Genomic DNA, 15,604 nt, shown 5'->3' on the forward strand with positions numbered 1-15,604 from the left:
TTGTTGGAACGTAATTCTAGCACAAATCAAGAATATACAGCGGGAGATTATGCTTCCTTGCAATCCATTAATTATTATACTGGGACTTGTGGACGCAGACGGTCTATACCCAATTTCAGGTAATAAGCACCGCTACTTACCTACGCGTCTCGAATAAACTAGCCTCAATTTTGGAAAAATTAAAAGGGCTGCGTCATCACTTCTCGGTGGATCAGAATCTGGGACGTGTTCTTAGAAGATTTTAGAATCACTGGGGAACGGCGCAGCGGAGTCCACACAAACACGGCCCCATGTATACATTGTGTTAAAGGCTGTGAACATTTATTTTACAGACCCATTTGAGGAAATATCTCCCCAGGCCGTAGATGTGGACACTAACAATCATGAGTAATGCTATAAAGCGATCAGTAAGACCAGCACGTGAAGAGACCCGGAGAATATTCTAGACCCGGTTTGACCATGAAGATTTTGTTTCATACATTTGAAACTTGTCCTCTGAAATACAACCCTTGTAATGTAGTTGAATGACAAATGTATGATGTACTTACTTTGTGTGCACTTACATTGCTCTGCAAGGATCATGGTTTTTTTTTGGATGTTTGAAAATGTGTATAATTATGAACTTGAAAAATAAAGCTTTAAAACAAACTACGTTTTAAAAGTATAAGTTAAAAAATAGAGTTTAAAAAATTCAATTCCTCTTTAATATGTATGGGTCATAAAATGTAGATGTACATTTTTTTAGGAGGAAGAAATTCCAAGTGATATTGTGGCGTTTTATTGTATTTCATGGCTTGCACTTTGAATGTGTGTTATGTGTTTGGCACAGAGTGTTTGGAATTAAAGGGGAAGGAATCAGAGAGTTCTTAGGGAACAGGGTGAAGGGTCTCTATCTGACCCCCCTATAATGTTAACGTTAAAGTGTTACTCTGAAAACAGTGACTGTTCTCTGCTTTGGAGTGCATCCACCACTGCATGTTTCAACAGTAGAACAGTCACCCGGTAAGTTTATTTGTATTTATTTATTTAATTTAATGCATTTATAATACGCCCAAACCCTTAGGTATCACGGCGTAGTTACAGACAATTTACAAAATGATTATAGCAGTTATAATAGACACCAAACTATCAGTTCAGCTAACGGTAAAGAGATTACAGGCTTTTTAGACAGTCCGCTAGGAGTAAATGATGGTTCTGTCCTGTTGGCTGGGATTGTAGAGTCCAATGTTGGAGCTGCACTGAAGCATGTGGTCCAAGATCTCCTTCCTTGGTCAGAACCGAACACTCCCTGCTAAGCTTATCCGCTCAAGCCTTTCAGTTTGATCATTTTCCCCTGTTTTTCTGTTGCAGATCCTGGGTGCCCGCCACCTTCCCAAAAATGGCAGGAGCATAGTGTGTCCTTTCGTCGAGGTGGAAGTGTGCGGCTCAGAATTCGACAACAGCAAGAACAAGACGGATGTTGTAGGTAATGGATATGGGTGCAACTTTGAAGGATTGAAGTTATATTAACATCACTTCTTACTGACGAACAGGTACTTTCATCATCCAGAGCTGGACTACAAACTAAACCAGCCTCACATTGCAAGGGTTGCATTGCCTAGTGTCAGAGCCCGGCCCACTTCAAGGAGATTTTAGTGGTGTTGTCCCATTAAAACCATTGTGTGACTGAACCAAAATACTAGATGTACAGCATTCAAATACATGTGTGCCACAGGGAAAGCATCGCCTGGCATTGTGGCCCACTAGAAAAATGCCATAAAGAAATCCTTCCTGTGCCAGGGCATAATGACTAGCACGGTTCCTCTCCAAGGGCATAGACCTTTAAGGTTTCTCTACAAGGAAACGAAAGAGCATGATAATTGATGCAGGTGTACTCCAGAGAACTACTGGTTTATGCCAGAGGAATTCCAGCTTGTTTGCCATGTATTAGGGTTCTGATCAAATAATACGAGGGTGCTGCCAATAATATGAGGCTGAAAGGCGCCATTGGTTCTGCTGCATTATGCTAGCGTTGTGGCACCATGCCAATCATGTTGCCAAGAGAGATGTTCGCTGTCCCTGGGAATTTGTTCAGCATGCTAGGACTTCTGCAATGCGTTTAGTACACCTGGGTTCAGTTTAGGAAGCTATCCATGATTACCATGTACGTTTCCACATCGCTCCATCTCGTGTAAGGAAAGCTTGCATTGTCATGGTAGATTTCTGATTGGCATGCCAGCCCGTTGTCACATTACCGCGCCAACACCCACATTGCCCCCAGGTATGTAACGCACCATTAACCATACCAGGATCCATATTTCCCCAGTTATGTTAACTCACCATTGCCCATGCCAAGACCCAGATTGGATTGCATCCAATAATATAAAGGGCCATTACCCTTACCATAAGCACATTTGCGTTTTGAATCACAATTGCCCATGAAAAAGGGTCTCAACAGTCTTGGCTATAATTTTCCAGCCAACACACACACAGCACACACTCAGCGATGGCTATGTCTTGCACACACTATACCAAATGTCGCTCCACCTCGCCTATGCCAACATCCAAGAATCAAAAGGCGCCACTGGTATGTAAAGTAACATTGCCCATGAGAAACGGTGCTCCTAGTGATGGCTATGATTTGCTGTCCAAAAGACATGCCTTCCGCCTCCCTGATGCGCCTGTGGGTCTTACATTGCCAGGACTGTGCTGCAGAATCTAAGGTGCCCCCCGGCCTGAAACGGAATGGGCAGCTGGACCAGGAGTTGGAGGAATGAATACTAATTGACTTTTTCACAATTCACCTCGGAAGAATCGAACTCGGGAGAATTGACCTAATTTAAAAGGTCAAGGACATATATGCAGGGGGAAATCCCCCGCAACGCTTCACCCAATCCAAAAAAAAAAACGCAACACCCCCACCCAATGCCCTTATATCAATTATAATCCAAAACCAACACAATACATATATAAAATAACTAAAATAATATAAAGGCCAATTGTGCAGAAGGTCAATTAGGACCACTATAATTAGGTCAATCAGGACAAAAGGTCAATTGTAAAAGGTCAATTTGGGTAATAGCAGTTGGAGCCTTCCTGGTGCTGCAGCAGCAAGTGAGCGAGCGAGCTTCCCACCACTGCTGCTGCTGCTGCAGTTGCAGTGCAGGTCAATTGCAGCGTAGAGCGGGTATCACAGCTTCAGATATCAAGTTCTCTGTACAGCCATGCTGCGGCCTCTACAGCGCGTGCTCAGACACTCATTGATGAGGAGGAAGTAGCATGGCTTCACAGGTAGCTTGCGGTCACCAGCTCTAAGAAGTGGTACTCTCCACCCGCACTCCCCCGAGCTTGAGCGGTGCGTGAACTGCTCAGCCACCAGCCCGGGGCAGACCTTGCTTTGGCCTCTAGGATTTCCGCTTGACGTGTATGGGTGACTGTTGCAGCGTGGCCATCAGGGTGGACAGCTGCCTGTTTTCCAGGTTTGGTGGGCTGACTGTTCTTCAGCTTGGTGAGCTGAGGAAACATGCCCACCAACCCCAGCCTACCATTGAATCCATTGGCAAACCCTGCCAGTTCAGTGATAGTGCTGTCATCAAAGACACAATCAAAAAAGAAAAGTACGACGCCAGCGACACAGTAGAGAACCCAGACGTCATTTGTATCAAAGAAGGTATGGATGAAAAGGGGGTTCATTACAACAGCTAGTAATGGAAGCTCAAAGCTGTTCCTTAGCACTACCCCGATATTTTGTCTATGGACAAACAGGCTGTGCATTTATCAACTAGGAAGGCAACAGCTGTACTTCAGAATCGGAATCGAGACTTCTCAACGCCTGGTTGCATAAGACAAAGGGTTTAAGTGTCGAACCAACAACATTGTCTCCGTCTTGTTCTGCTCCTTGCATGCTACGTTAAGGTGCTCTCTTGCCCAGGGAGTCTTTGGCACAAGCACTCTCCCAGAAAGGCACGTTTGGCACCCAGGCACCCTTAACAGAAGCGCGCTCAAATGTGCACTCTCACCACTGGCCCTCTCCTGCACAGGCGCTTCCTGGCATGTGTATGAGCCAGAGAGGCATTCTGTCTCACAGATGGAATGTACGCCCCACCTGCCCCCCACGCGCACTCCCGCACCCAGCTGTACTTCTTGGCTGGCCCTGCAATAGGGTGGGACTCCAGGTGTCTCAAATTATGCTCCATCCTAGCATTGTTATTCCTCTGGGGTTATACACTGCAGCCCTTCTTGTCAGGCAATTATGGCATCGCCAGTCCATGGTCTGAGCCTACTCCTGCTGTCGGGGTGCAGGCCATCTGGGTAGCAGGGTGCCTACCCTCCACCTGTTATGGAGGACTGAAAAAAGCCAGCCCAGTCCCAACGCTGAGCACTTCCTTAGTTGTCGCAAGCAGATAAGGATGTGTTACTGAGTTAGCGATTGTATTTCCCTTGGCTTACAGTACTCCACCCAGGCTGCATGGGCCATACAAGGCCTAGGCGATTTGCTTCCCTAGATATGAAGGGCTCATAGGGCACCTAGGCTGGGATACTGCAGGCCTAAGTGTGTGTAGATAGCATTCCCCCATACATTGAGAGGGTCTGGGGGACACATTGAAGGTGCTTCCACTCTACCATACGTGTTAGGAACCAGGTAGGGAGAGGTGTTCAATTGGCACCTCCTCCTTGCTTCCTAGTCTCTGTCTGCCGCAGCCAGAAAGCCATCAGGAGCACTATGGCGGCAGTGGTAGGAGGCTAAAACTGGAGCCCAGTTGCCATGCAGGTAAAAAACAAAAGTGCTTTGTGTATATGTATGCATGCATGAATGTACATATGCTTTATGCATGTGATGTTTATGTGCAGGTGTGCATGTGCACACGTATGAATGAGAATGAAGTGTGTCTATGTTGTTGTGTATGTGGAGATGTGTCATTGAGAGCAATGTGTATGTTTTAGCCTATGGGTGCGTGTTTGAATTAGAGTGCAGCGTGTAGGTTGTAGTAAATGCATGCATGCCGAGTAGCAAACTCTGATTTGGGGGGTGGGTGTGAGCTCCATACTTCTTGCAGTGGGGCATAGCATCTTTACTAATATTATGGGCAAAGTCAGCATGATGAGTGTTCTTCTGTATGGGCGGGTGGGGGGCCTACATTGAGGCAGCCAGGACAGATGGGTATTCTTACAGTAGGTATAACATTTTTACTGGCATTATGGGCAAAGCCACCATGATAGGTGTTTTTACGCGAGAATACTGGCCTTCATTGGTACAGCTAGTATAGAGATGCTTTCTTACATTAGCATGACATTTTTACTTGAATAATGGGCAAAGCCAACATGAGTGTTCTTTTGGGTGAGGCTACATTGGAGAAGTCAGTATGGACTGTTTTTTTTTTTTTTGTACAGTGGGCATAGCATTTTGTATTGGCATTATGGGCAAAGCCAACACGATGAGTGCTTGTCGGTGGTATCCTGGCCTACATTGGTTCAGCCAGTATGGATCTGGTTTCTGATTGTTGGTGTTAAAATGGATTTCCAAAATCAGACCTGGGTGAATTTGGGAGGTCAACCTGTTATGGTGAACAGCGATGACACTGAAGTCCAAACAAACCTAATCAAGTTAAGGTAGTAGAGCAGCACGGCTTAGACACAGAAGGGCTGAGAGAGTGGTCAAGGCATAAAGTGAGTCCACACAGAACAACACTAATAATTCCAGTTAGACAGGTAAGTACAAAAATATATAATGAGCTATTTAGACCTTTTTAAAGGCCAGGAGAATATAGCTCATGGGCAAAGAGTTTGTCTTGGAAGCAAGACATCGCAGAGCTAACTGGTTTGAGCAACGCAACACAGGTTCGAAACCCGGTCACGTGCTTAGACACTGGTCTCCGGTATTAAGCAGGTTATGAAAGATTGATTAATAAATTGAAAATATACAGTAAGCAAATGAAACCTCTAGGCAAGTATTGTTACACACTTACAAGAAAACAGATATATTCATTCACCCTTAGGAGAAGATAGGAATCATTTTATTCAATAACCAGCGTGAAACAGGTAAGTAGTCACATGCATAAAATTCAGTAGAATCACTTAACAATAACTATAAAACAGTTCCATAACTCTTAGTAAGTCCAGCCCTAAGATGGTTTGCCATCAGTTCCAAAGTTACATTTTTCAGGAATGTTTACTATGCGATTGGACGAGGCCAGTGGCTATGATTCAAAGTTTAAAAAAACAAACAAAAAAAGGAAAGTTCAGGTAAGTAACTAATTCAATCCAATTGCACTACGATAGGCCTTTGGAAAGGTTTCTTGACCTGGTCACCAGGAACCGAAGTCAGAAAAGAGTGAGATTGGGGTAGGACTTTACATCTATGTACCCCATGGAGAACATGGGCGTAAAGAAACAGGTTTGTTAACTTACCCCCCAGTCTCTGATTTCTCCAGTACCACTGCTGAGGTGCAGGATCCCATTGGAGACATAATCTTCTGCGTTTGGTCTGGTCAAGGGAGGCCCAGTGGTCGCAGGAGCAGAGGTAGCTTTTGAACGTGGAATTTAGTCAGTCACAATGCTTAGCTCTCAGTTCCAGGTACCTTTCAGCTGAACACCTTTGCAAAGCAAAGTTTAAGAGTTCTGTGGAACAGGCAAACACAGGCCACCTCAAGGGAGTGAAAATGATGGAGTGTCACCACGGTCAGGCGTCTAAAGGTGATGTTCAATGGATGAACAAAGAAGCAGGCCCTGCATGGCTTACGTTGATGCTGAAGATCCCTCAAATTCCTAGAATGCACATGCAACGGCGGCGGCTTCAGCAAGGTAGCCCAAGAGAGCTAGCCAGTCCACAGGTTGGTCCATAGACACTTCCGAAGGCTCAGAAGGCATGGATCCTCGAGGGGTCAAGATTAGTTGATTTCACTGGCACAGGGGTCAACGCACTGATGATGGTCTTCTTAAGATCAGGCTGAGGAGCATGGCTTCGCCGGTACTTCACTGGTTTTGGTACTAGTCATCCTCGGGCCATCAGTGGCAGCACTTCTTTGTAGAGGTCTTGGCTCTAATGATGATCTGTCAAATGGATGCAGGAATCGTCCTTTTAGCCAAGATTTGGACTGGAAGCCTGCCCAGGTACACCAGTGGTAAGGATCTGCACCATTCAAACTGGTAGTGGTTATGCAATTATGGATAGCCAGTGGACACAACAGACATTCAGGCACCAGGATGTGTCCCATCCCGCACATCTGGGCTCACACATAGATCATCCTTTAGCCAGTTAAAGCAATAGCTTTCCCCGGGAACTGGGACTGCATATAAGGCAATTCTGGCCCGAGAGGCCAGGAAGGCCAAAGAACAATATGATCAAAGTACAGCCAAAAATCGTGTGGCACAGCCGTCTTGGAGGGCTCGCCACTCTTAGTAGCTATTTGAGGTAATTGTAATTTAAAACACGGTAGGAAAACATTTTATGCCACCAGCCCATCCTGGACACAATGGGCCTCATTCCGAGATTGGTGGTAGTCATGGCGCAATGACTGCCACCAATAACGGGTCTGGCACCGGTCTCGTTCAATAGGGACTTACCGGTGTAGTCCGACCTTTGCGGGACCGGTAAGTCCCCATTGAAAATACCATTCCCCATTCCCATTTGAGCCCCAATAGGGCTCAATGGGAATGGGGAGGGCGCAAATAACGGGCTCACGCATGTTAAGCCCGTTATTTGCGCCCTGGTCCCTTTGCGGGTCCCGTCCATAACGCCTGGTCAGACCAGGCATTACTGGAGGGACCCGCTAAGGGACCTTGTAGTAGGGCGGTAAGGGATACACTGGTGCCTGGTATCCTTTACCGCCCTACTCGGAATGAGGCCCAATGTATTTGTAATATTGTTACAACAGAAAAAATATATAAGAATTATCCTAACAACGCTTCACTTTACAAGTAACACATAAAAAGAGACAGAGGACATCATTATTAGTTTGCTGGTCCAAAATTAACATGCCAGTAATTCCAGTTACTGGCATGTTTCCGGCCAGGCAAAATACAAGTAGCTACAAGTTTCCAGACCGGCAAAATTGTAGTTTGCCGGTGGGGTGGCCTGATTTACCTCCAGCCAAAATCTGGAGGTAACTCGGGCATCCCACCGGTAAAAGCAGCCAGCATAACCAGTAATCCCCCATAGTGTCCTATGGACTCCATGGAATGGGGAATAACCTACCGTTGCCAGCACCAGTAATCTGCCGGTAATTACGGCAGATCAAGTACCAGTATTGCCATTTGCCGGTATCCCGCCAGATTTACCGGAACACTCACTATCCCAAGAGATCCCAAGCAAGCTTGGCTATTGGCACATGGAGTTGTGAAACTAAAAAGAAAAAATGATTTTACTGTTTAAGTCAGAATGTTTGGAATTAGCTGTACATCAGAAATGTTACAATGCATTTCAAGTATTCTGATTGGCTGAGAGTAAGGCTGTAATGGAATCCATGTTCTTATTAAGCTTTATAGCCCTTCACTCGGGTGTGAACTCTGGCTTCCCCCACAAGGGGGGGGTGTATAAAGCTATAACCCTAAACCTTCAACCATCAATATGGCAAAAATGTCTAAATGTAATAAAAGATCCACTGTGACCATTACTAAAAACTGGCTGCGGCTCTGTGCGAAAGGCAGGGCTACTGGCGACGTGGTGGAGAGGAGTAAGGGACAGCAAAGGCAAGGAGGAATGGAGGAGCAAGTGGATGACGACACTGAGGGAGCGAGGAGCGATGGCACACTCAAAGGAAAGACGGGTGGCCCAGCAGAGTGGTGCATAGGAGGAATTGGCAGTTAGGTGAGTAGCATTAGAGGACAGGGAAAACAAATGTGCGCCATATATAGATTTGCCGGACTATACAGGCTCATATAGTACCAAGATGGTCCAATGGCACATTTCAAGAGTTGTAATTAAGCTTTATAGATTTAGTCATACGGCCAAACTGGGCCTTATGGGTCCTAAAGAGTGAGTCAAAGTCCCAAGCACTGCAAGGGTCTTTAAAAAGGTTTCCAGGCCCATAACACCAGTTAAGTCCCGAGGGCAGGAGTCTTCAAAACTATTATAACCCCACTCGTTCTTTTATGAGAAAGAAATAATCAAAAGGGCATATGTGGTGGATGCAAGCATTGCCGCTGCTATATGCCTTGTAGCAGGTGGTTGAGCGTTCTCTACTCATTATACCTAATAAAGTCTGCTAATAAATCCGCCAGGGCAGTCGCAGAGAATTGACTGTGGGTATACTCCACATCACCGGTAGGGTCACTGCGGACGTGGTGTGCTGAGCAATCTGCGGGATTTAACAGTTCGTCCAGCCCTTTGATTGGCCAATTTGAAGACATCGTGCCACATGCCATGCCTATAATACTAAGGGCCTGATCACGACTTTGGCGGTAACGGCGGCAGTATTACCGCCGGCGGTATTAGCCCTACCACTGAACTCCCCGGCGCTAATAGAGCCGGATCACGAGTTCGGCGGTAATGTAATTCCCCATTACCCATTGAGCCCATTCGGGAATGCCCCATTCCCCATTGGGCTCAATGGGGAAAATTTGCGCTCTTACCGCTGGCGGATTTCCCGTCGGCAGTAATAACGCAAATTGTTGGTGGATTTCCCCCCAGCTCAGAGCTAGGGCAAAATCTGCCGAAGTCCTGATTTGGCGGACCCTTAAATCCGGCGGTAATAGCGCGACCGCCGGATTTAAGGGTTACCGCCAAAGTCGTGATCAGGCCCCAAGTCTAGATACATTTCCTTCCCATGCTTTGTGGGGCTAGGGCCATAAGGTTGCAAAAATGTAATTATTTACATTTCCTGAACAGCCGCAGCAGTTCACAGCCACAGGTAAACAATTTCAAGTATCACATTTATTTCAATATAACCTAAAGTCAGGAAAAACATTAAGCAGAAAATGAATCCCTCTGCTTTAAAAGCCACCATTTGTTGCATTCTCTCTTATGGTTTGACTTTAAGACGTAAAAGCTGCGAACAGTGCGAAATGTCATTGTGTGGACTTGACGATTTATTTTATTTATTTGAATTTATAAAGCGCACAAAGTGGCCCCAGGGCATCGTGGCGCTGTTACAGTAGAACTTACTTAGTTACAACGCAAAAGACAGGAGCACCTGTTTGTGGTTCTAGGTTACATTGAACCTTTTGCCAGGCAGGTGAGCAATCTATAGACAAAAACGGCGGCAAAGGAGAAAGTCCTGTCCTTCAGGCAAACAGCTTGGGTTAAAAAACAATGAGCTAGCGCTAGAGACCTCCTCAAGGATGCAGGGTGAGTGGGCAGAGAGTAGTAGGTGGGCCAGTTGAAGAACTCGGTTTTGAGTGATTTGTGGAATGCTAGATAGGATGTCTCGTTTTGAAGAGTAGTAGGGAGGCATTCCAATACTTAGGAGCAAGGAATGTGAAGCAGGCATCTCCTGTTTTGGCCGTTTTGATGGTGGGGATTTTAAGCTGGTTGGAGTGGTGAGTCCTAATAGGTCTGGAGGATGTTACTCTGGTGATTCTTTCTGCCAGATATGGGCAGCTGTGAATGAGAGGCATTTGTGGGTTATGGACATGGTTTTGAATAGTATCCTTTCTTTGTCTGGCAGCCAATGAGATTTTTCTCTGGCACTGGCAATGTGCTCTCTTTTGGGAATGCTGAGTGTAGCCCTTAGTGCATTATTTTGAATGAATTGAAGGCATTTCAGATTTTTGGAAGAGGTGCCGGCAAATAAGACGTTACAGTAGTCTAATTTGTCTCCAACGGTGGCTCTGGCTATGGTGAGACAGTTTGTCTCGGATAAGTAAGGTTTAACCGCGTTTATTAGTGAGGGAGGCTGAGGATGCAATAGCGCGGACTTGGCATGTCATTGAAAGCGTGGAATCAATATATACCAAAAGGGTTTTGACTGCTGCTAAGACAGGAATTTGGGGGCAGTCAATGACAAAGGAGTTGTATTATTTGTAAAGCTTGTTGAGAATTTCCTTGGGGCCTACTAAGAGGAGCTTGGTTTTATCCCCATTGAGGCATAATCCGTTGGCTGCCACCCACGCTTGGATGGTGGCGTATGTTTTGCAGAGAGTTTCTGCGTCTGTTTCATATGAGCCAGTTAGTGGAAGGAGAAGGGAGTAGTTTCTTACCTGTAACTCCATTTCTCCAGCATTGGTATCTTTCATGGATTCACATGCTTAGAATATTCCCCGTCGTCAGACTGGGAACCCTCGGTACACATATATATAGTCATTTCCAATAGGAAAAACTTCTGCCCTATCCCCGTCTGCGTCCTCTACGGGGCCGCCCACGTACGCCCCGTTGGACGTGATGGTATATAAGCCCCGCCCCCGCGGGTCCCTTCAGATTTCGACCCCTCCAAGATAACGGGGGGAAAACTTGCTTACATACCAATCTTCCACATTGCAGTCCGGGGAGGCCGGAGGGCGCATGTGAATCCATGAAAGATACCAATGCTGGAGAAATGGAGTTACAGGTAAGAAACTACTCCCTTCTCCAGCATTGGATCTTTCATGGATTCACATGCTTAGAATAGATTGTAAAGCAGTAACATCAAGAAGGAGGTGAGAGTGCAATGTAACTTACATTCGTAGAGACACCCCCAAAAACTACCGTTTACACCATGTATGTAAGCAACAACTTATTATACTGATATGAAACGGATTTCCGCCATACAATGCTATGCCATATGACTCAGTATGCACCCCTTGCGCACATATCTACCCAACCACTTATGTTTAGGTCAATAAACTATGCACATTCATGTATACACTCTGAAAAACCAGCTGAGGCCAAATAATAATAAGGCAGCATTCTTCTTGAAACTTTGGCTTACCTCATTGAAAAAGGTGGCGAAGCACTGCCCTTCCCATTTGTACCTCATCCGCGTGCTGCTTTTCCAGGCAGTAGTGGCGCGTAAACGTGTGCGGAACAGACCATGCCGCCGCCTGGCAGATGTCCGTCAGCGGAATTCCTGCCCATAGAGCCACGGAGGAAGATGTCGATCTCGTGGAATGGGCTCTGGGACGATGTAGTAGAGGTCTCCCGGCCTTGGAATGACACAGGGTAATCGCAGAGGAGACCCAGCAAGCCAGACCTTGTTTGGAGATAGCCTTACCCCTAGCCGAGGGGCCGTAGGCGACGAATAGCTGTCTGGTGGCTCTGATATCTTGCGTTTTTTGCAGGTAAAATTTTAGCGCCCTTTTGACGTCCAGAGTGTGAAGAGCCTTCTCCGCCGTCGACGAAGGAGATGCAAAGAAAGTAGGGAGTACCAGGGTCGAGTGCTTATGATAGACCGACGGTACTTTTGGGATGAATGAAGGGTTAGTTGATAAAATAACTTTGTCCTTAAAGAACCTCAGATATGGAGGGTCTATGACCAGTGCCTGTAGTTCCGACATTCTTCTAGCCGAAGTGATGGCAACTAGGAACGCGAGTTTCCAAGATAGAAATTGTAGAGATGAAGAGGACATTGGCTCAAAGGGAGGCTTCATTAAGGCAGCTAGAACCGTGTTCAGACTCCACGACGGTGGGAACCGTTTTTCCGGAGGGAAGGTTCTAAACAGACCCTTCATGAAATGCTTCACTAGCCTGTCACTGAATAGTGGAGGGGACTGTCTTCTTCTGGTAAATCTCGAAACAGCCGCCAGGTGTACTTTGATTGACGATGATGACAGTCCGCTCTCCGCAAGATGAAGAAGATACGGGAGGATTTGCTCCGGAGTTACTTCCAAAGGTTGTATATTTTGTTGTGTTTGACACCATATACAGAACCTTTTCCATTTGCTTACATATGATTTGTTAGTGGACGGGGCTCTGGCCGCCTGCAGAATCCTTCGGCAATCAGTCGAGACATTTAGGTTCCCGAACTCCGAGAAGTCAGGAGCCATGCAGTTAAGTTCAGGCTGTCCGGATTGTGGTGCCACACGGTCCCCTCGTCCCTGGACAGGAGGTTCGGTACTTTCCTGAATGGTATCGGCTGATCCAGCGACAGATGAAGGAGGTCTGAGAACCATGGTTGCCTCGGCCAGCGCGGGGCCACTAGGATGACCCGGCAATTGTACCTGTGGATCCCCTGGATCATCCTCCGTATGAGGGGAAATGGAGGGAAGGCGTAGAGGAACTTGCCTGTCCACGGAAACGAGAACGCTTCCCCCAGGGAGCCTGTTTGGGGCCATCTGCTCGCGAACTGAGCACATTTTCGGTTTCTTTCCGTGGCGAAGAGATCGATCGACGGGGTCCCCCATCTTTCGAAGATTTCCCCGAGTTGAGTGGAGTCCAGCTCCCACTCGTGTATTTGTGACATGGTCCTGCTCAGGGAATCCGCCTGTAAGTTCTTCGCTCCCGGTAGGTGGTATGCCACTAGGGAGATGTGGTGTTTTAAAGCCCAATGCCAGATCTTTTGAGCTTCCTTCGAGAGGGTCCTGGATCTGGTGCCACCCTGTTTTATCAGGTAGAACATAGCTGTCGTATTGTCCGTGAGCACTCTTACTTTTGACCCCCTGATGTGTGGGAGGAAAGATTTCAGGGCCCATCTCACCGCCCTTAGCTCCAGGACGTTGATATGTAGGCGAGATTCGGTCGACGACCACCTGCCTTGGGTTTGGTGACGTGACATGTGTGCTCCCCAGCCCGACAGAGAGGCGTCTGTAATGATGGTGTTCTGAAATTCCGGCTCCTGCAGGGGGACCCCTCTGTCCAGGTTGCGCGCCACTTTCCACCATCGGATGGCTTTGATAACTCGTTCGTCGTCGACTATTATCTTGTCCGACCAGCGGCCTGTGGCCTGCTTCCATCTGTCTGATAGGAACTCCTGTAGAGGTCTCATGAACAACCGGCAGTTCGCGACTAGGTGGATGCACGATGCCATGGAGCCGAGGAGAGCCGCATATTTTCTTACTGACAACCTTCTCTGTAAACGAAGTTGGCTTGTCAGGTGTTTGATCTTCAACAACCTTTCCAGGGATGGTTTCACTAGTCCCGTGTGGGTGTCGAATTGAGCACCTAGGAACTTCAAGCTCTTCGAGGGCTTTAGTGAAGACTTTTCGTAGTTCACTGCAAATCCCAGACGCTGTAGCAGTCGCAAGGTGGTCAATAGGCTGTCGTTGGTCGACGCTGGGGAGGATCCCCTCACGAGCCAGTCGTCGAGGTACGGGTAAACGTGATGCCCTTCCTTCCGCAGCCAGGCTGCTACGGGTGCTAGGCACTTTGTAAAGGTTCTTGGGGAGGACTTCAGGCCGAAAGGGAGCACAGTAAATTGGTAGTGTGTTTGGCCGACTAGGAACCTCAGGAACCTCCTGTGGTGAGTGCGCACCGGAATGTGAAAATACGCATCTTGGAGGTCCAGAGACGCCAGGAAATCGTTCTTTTGGACCGATCTGATTACCTCCTGTAGAGTAAGCATCTTGAACTTTTGATTCAGCAGGGTTTTGTTGAGGTCCCGTAGGTCGAGGATGGGGCGCCACTTCCCGTTTGGTTTCTTTACTACGAAGCAGCGTGAGTAAATCCCTAAGCCTCTCTGTGAAGCAGGGACTAACTCGATGGCGCCTTTTTTTAGCATGAGCGCAACCTCTCGACGCAAGACGCTTAGGTGTGGTTGAGACAGGCGTATCGGTGGACGTCTTGGAGGTCTGGACTTGAATCTTAGGGAATGTCCCAGTCTCACCGTGTCCAGAACCCACCGATCTGTCGTAATTGACTCCCATTCCTCGACACAACTTGACACTCTCCCTCCTAGAACGTCATTGTTGATCTTTTTGTTTTCCCGTCGACGACGAGTAAGTGGGACGTCTCTTAGAGGCCTGGAAATTTCTGCGTCGGGTCGAGGACTGTGAGGCGCGTCTATAGCCTTGGGACGGATATGAAGACCTCCAGAATGCTCTATCCCTGGATCCCGCAAATCGTGCGTTTCCCGTAGCTCCTCTAAAGGGGCGAAAGGAACGAAAGGGCTTACCGCTTTGGAGAGAGCCCAGCGAGCGCGCTGTCTCAGAGTCCTCCTTCATTCCTTTCAAGGCCTCATCCACCTTTTCGCCAAACAGGTGGTCACCTTCGAAAGGCATGTCGACGACCTTATATTGCACCTCGGGTCTAAAGTTGGTGCACTTGAGCCAGGCCTGGCGTCGTAGAACCACTCCGTTGTTAATTTGTTTGAACCCCGAGTCTGCCAGGTCCACCGCTATATTGATAGCATGGTTCGAGGCTTCTTCTCCTTCACGAACCAGGGACATAGCTGATTTTATGTGTTCTTCTGGGAGGTGGTCCAAAATGGGTGCCAGTCTGTGCCACATCTCCCTGTCATACCTGGCCATGATTGCCAGGGAGTTCGCTGCTTTCACTGTTGACGCTCCCACTGACAGGATCTTCTTACCGAAAGCGTCTTGGCGTCTAGCTTCGGAGTCCGGCGGGGTAGAGCACTTATGCTGGGCCTTTGCCTTTCTCGTCGCCGCCGCCGATACCACCGAGTCAGGTGTGGGTTGCGCAGAGAGGCATTTTGGCGTCGAATCTGGAACTTTAAATTTTTTCTCTACGCGGCCTTTGACCGCAGGTTCCGAGAATGGATGCCGCATGGTTTGGACGCCCTCTTTCCATACGTGGTCCAGTATCGGTATCGAAAAAACG

General features: G+C 47.5%; 1 protein-coding gene across 1 annotated transcript in view; it reads left to right on the top strand.

The window, feature by feature from the left end:
* The window catches only part of LOC138497983 (1-phosphatidylinositol 4,5-bisphosphate phosphodiesterase gamma-1-like), a 738,955-nt gene that overhangs the window by 691,038 nt on the left and 32,313 nt on the right, over positions 1-15,604 (top strand). The window contains exon 29 of the mRNA XM_069621756.1: positions 1,351-1,465. Coding sequence (XP_069477857.1) covers positions 1,351-1,465 — 115 coding nt within the window. The remainder of the gene's footprint in view (positions 1-1,350; positions 1,466-15,604) is intronic.

This window comes from Ambystoma mexicanum, chromosome 5q, assembly GCF_040938575.1.
Source record: "Ambystoma mexicanum isolate Mex_15411 chromosome 5q, UKY_AmexF1_1, whole genome shotgun sequence".
Lineage (NCBI taxonomy): Eukaryota > Metazoa > Chordata > Amphibia > Caudata > Ambystomatidae > Ambystoma > Ambystoma mexicanum.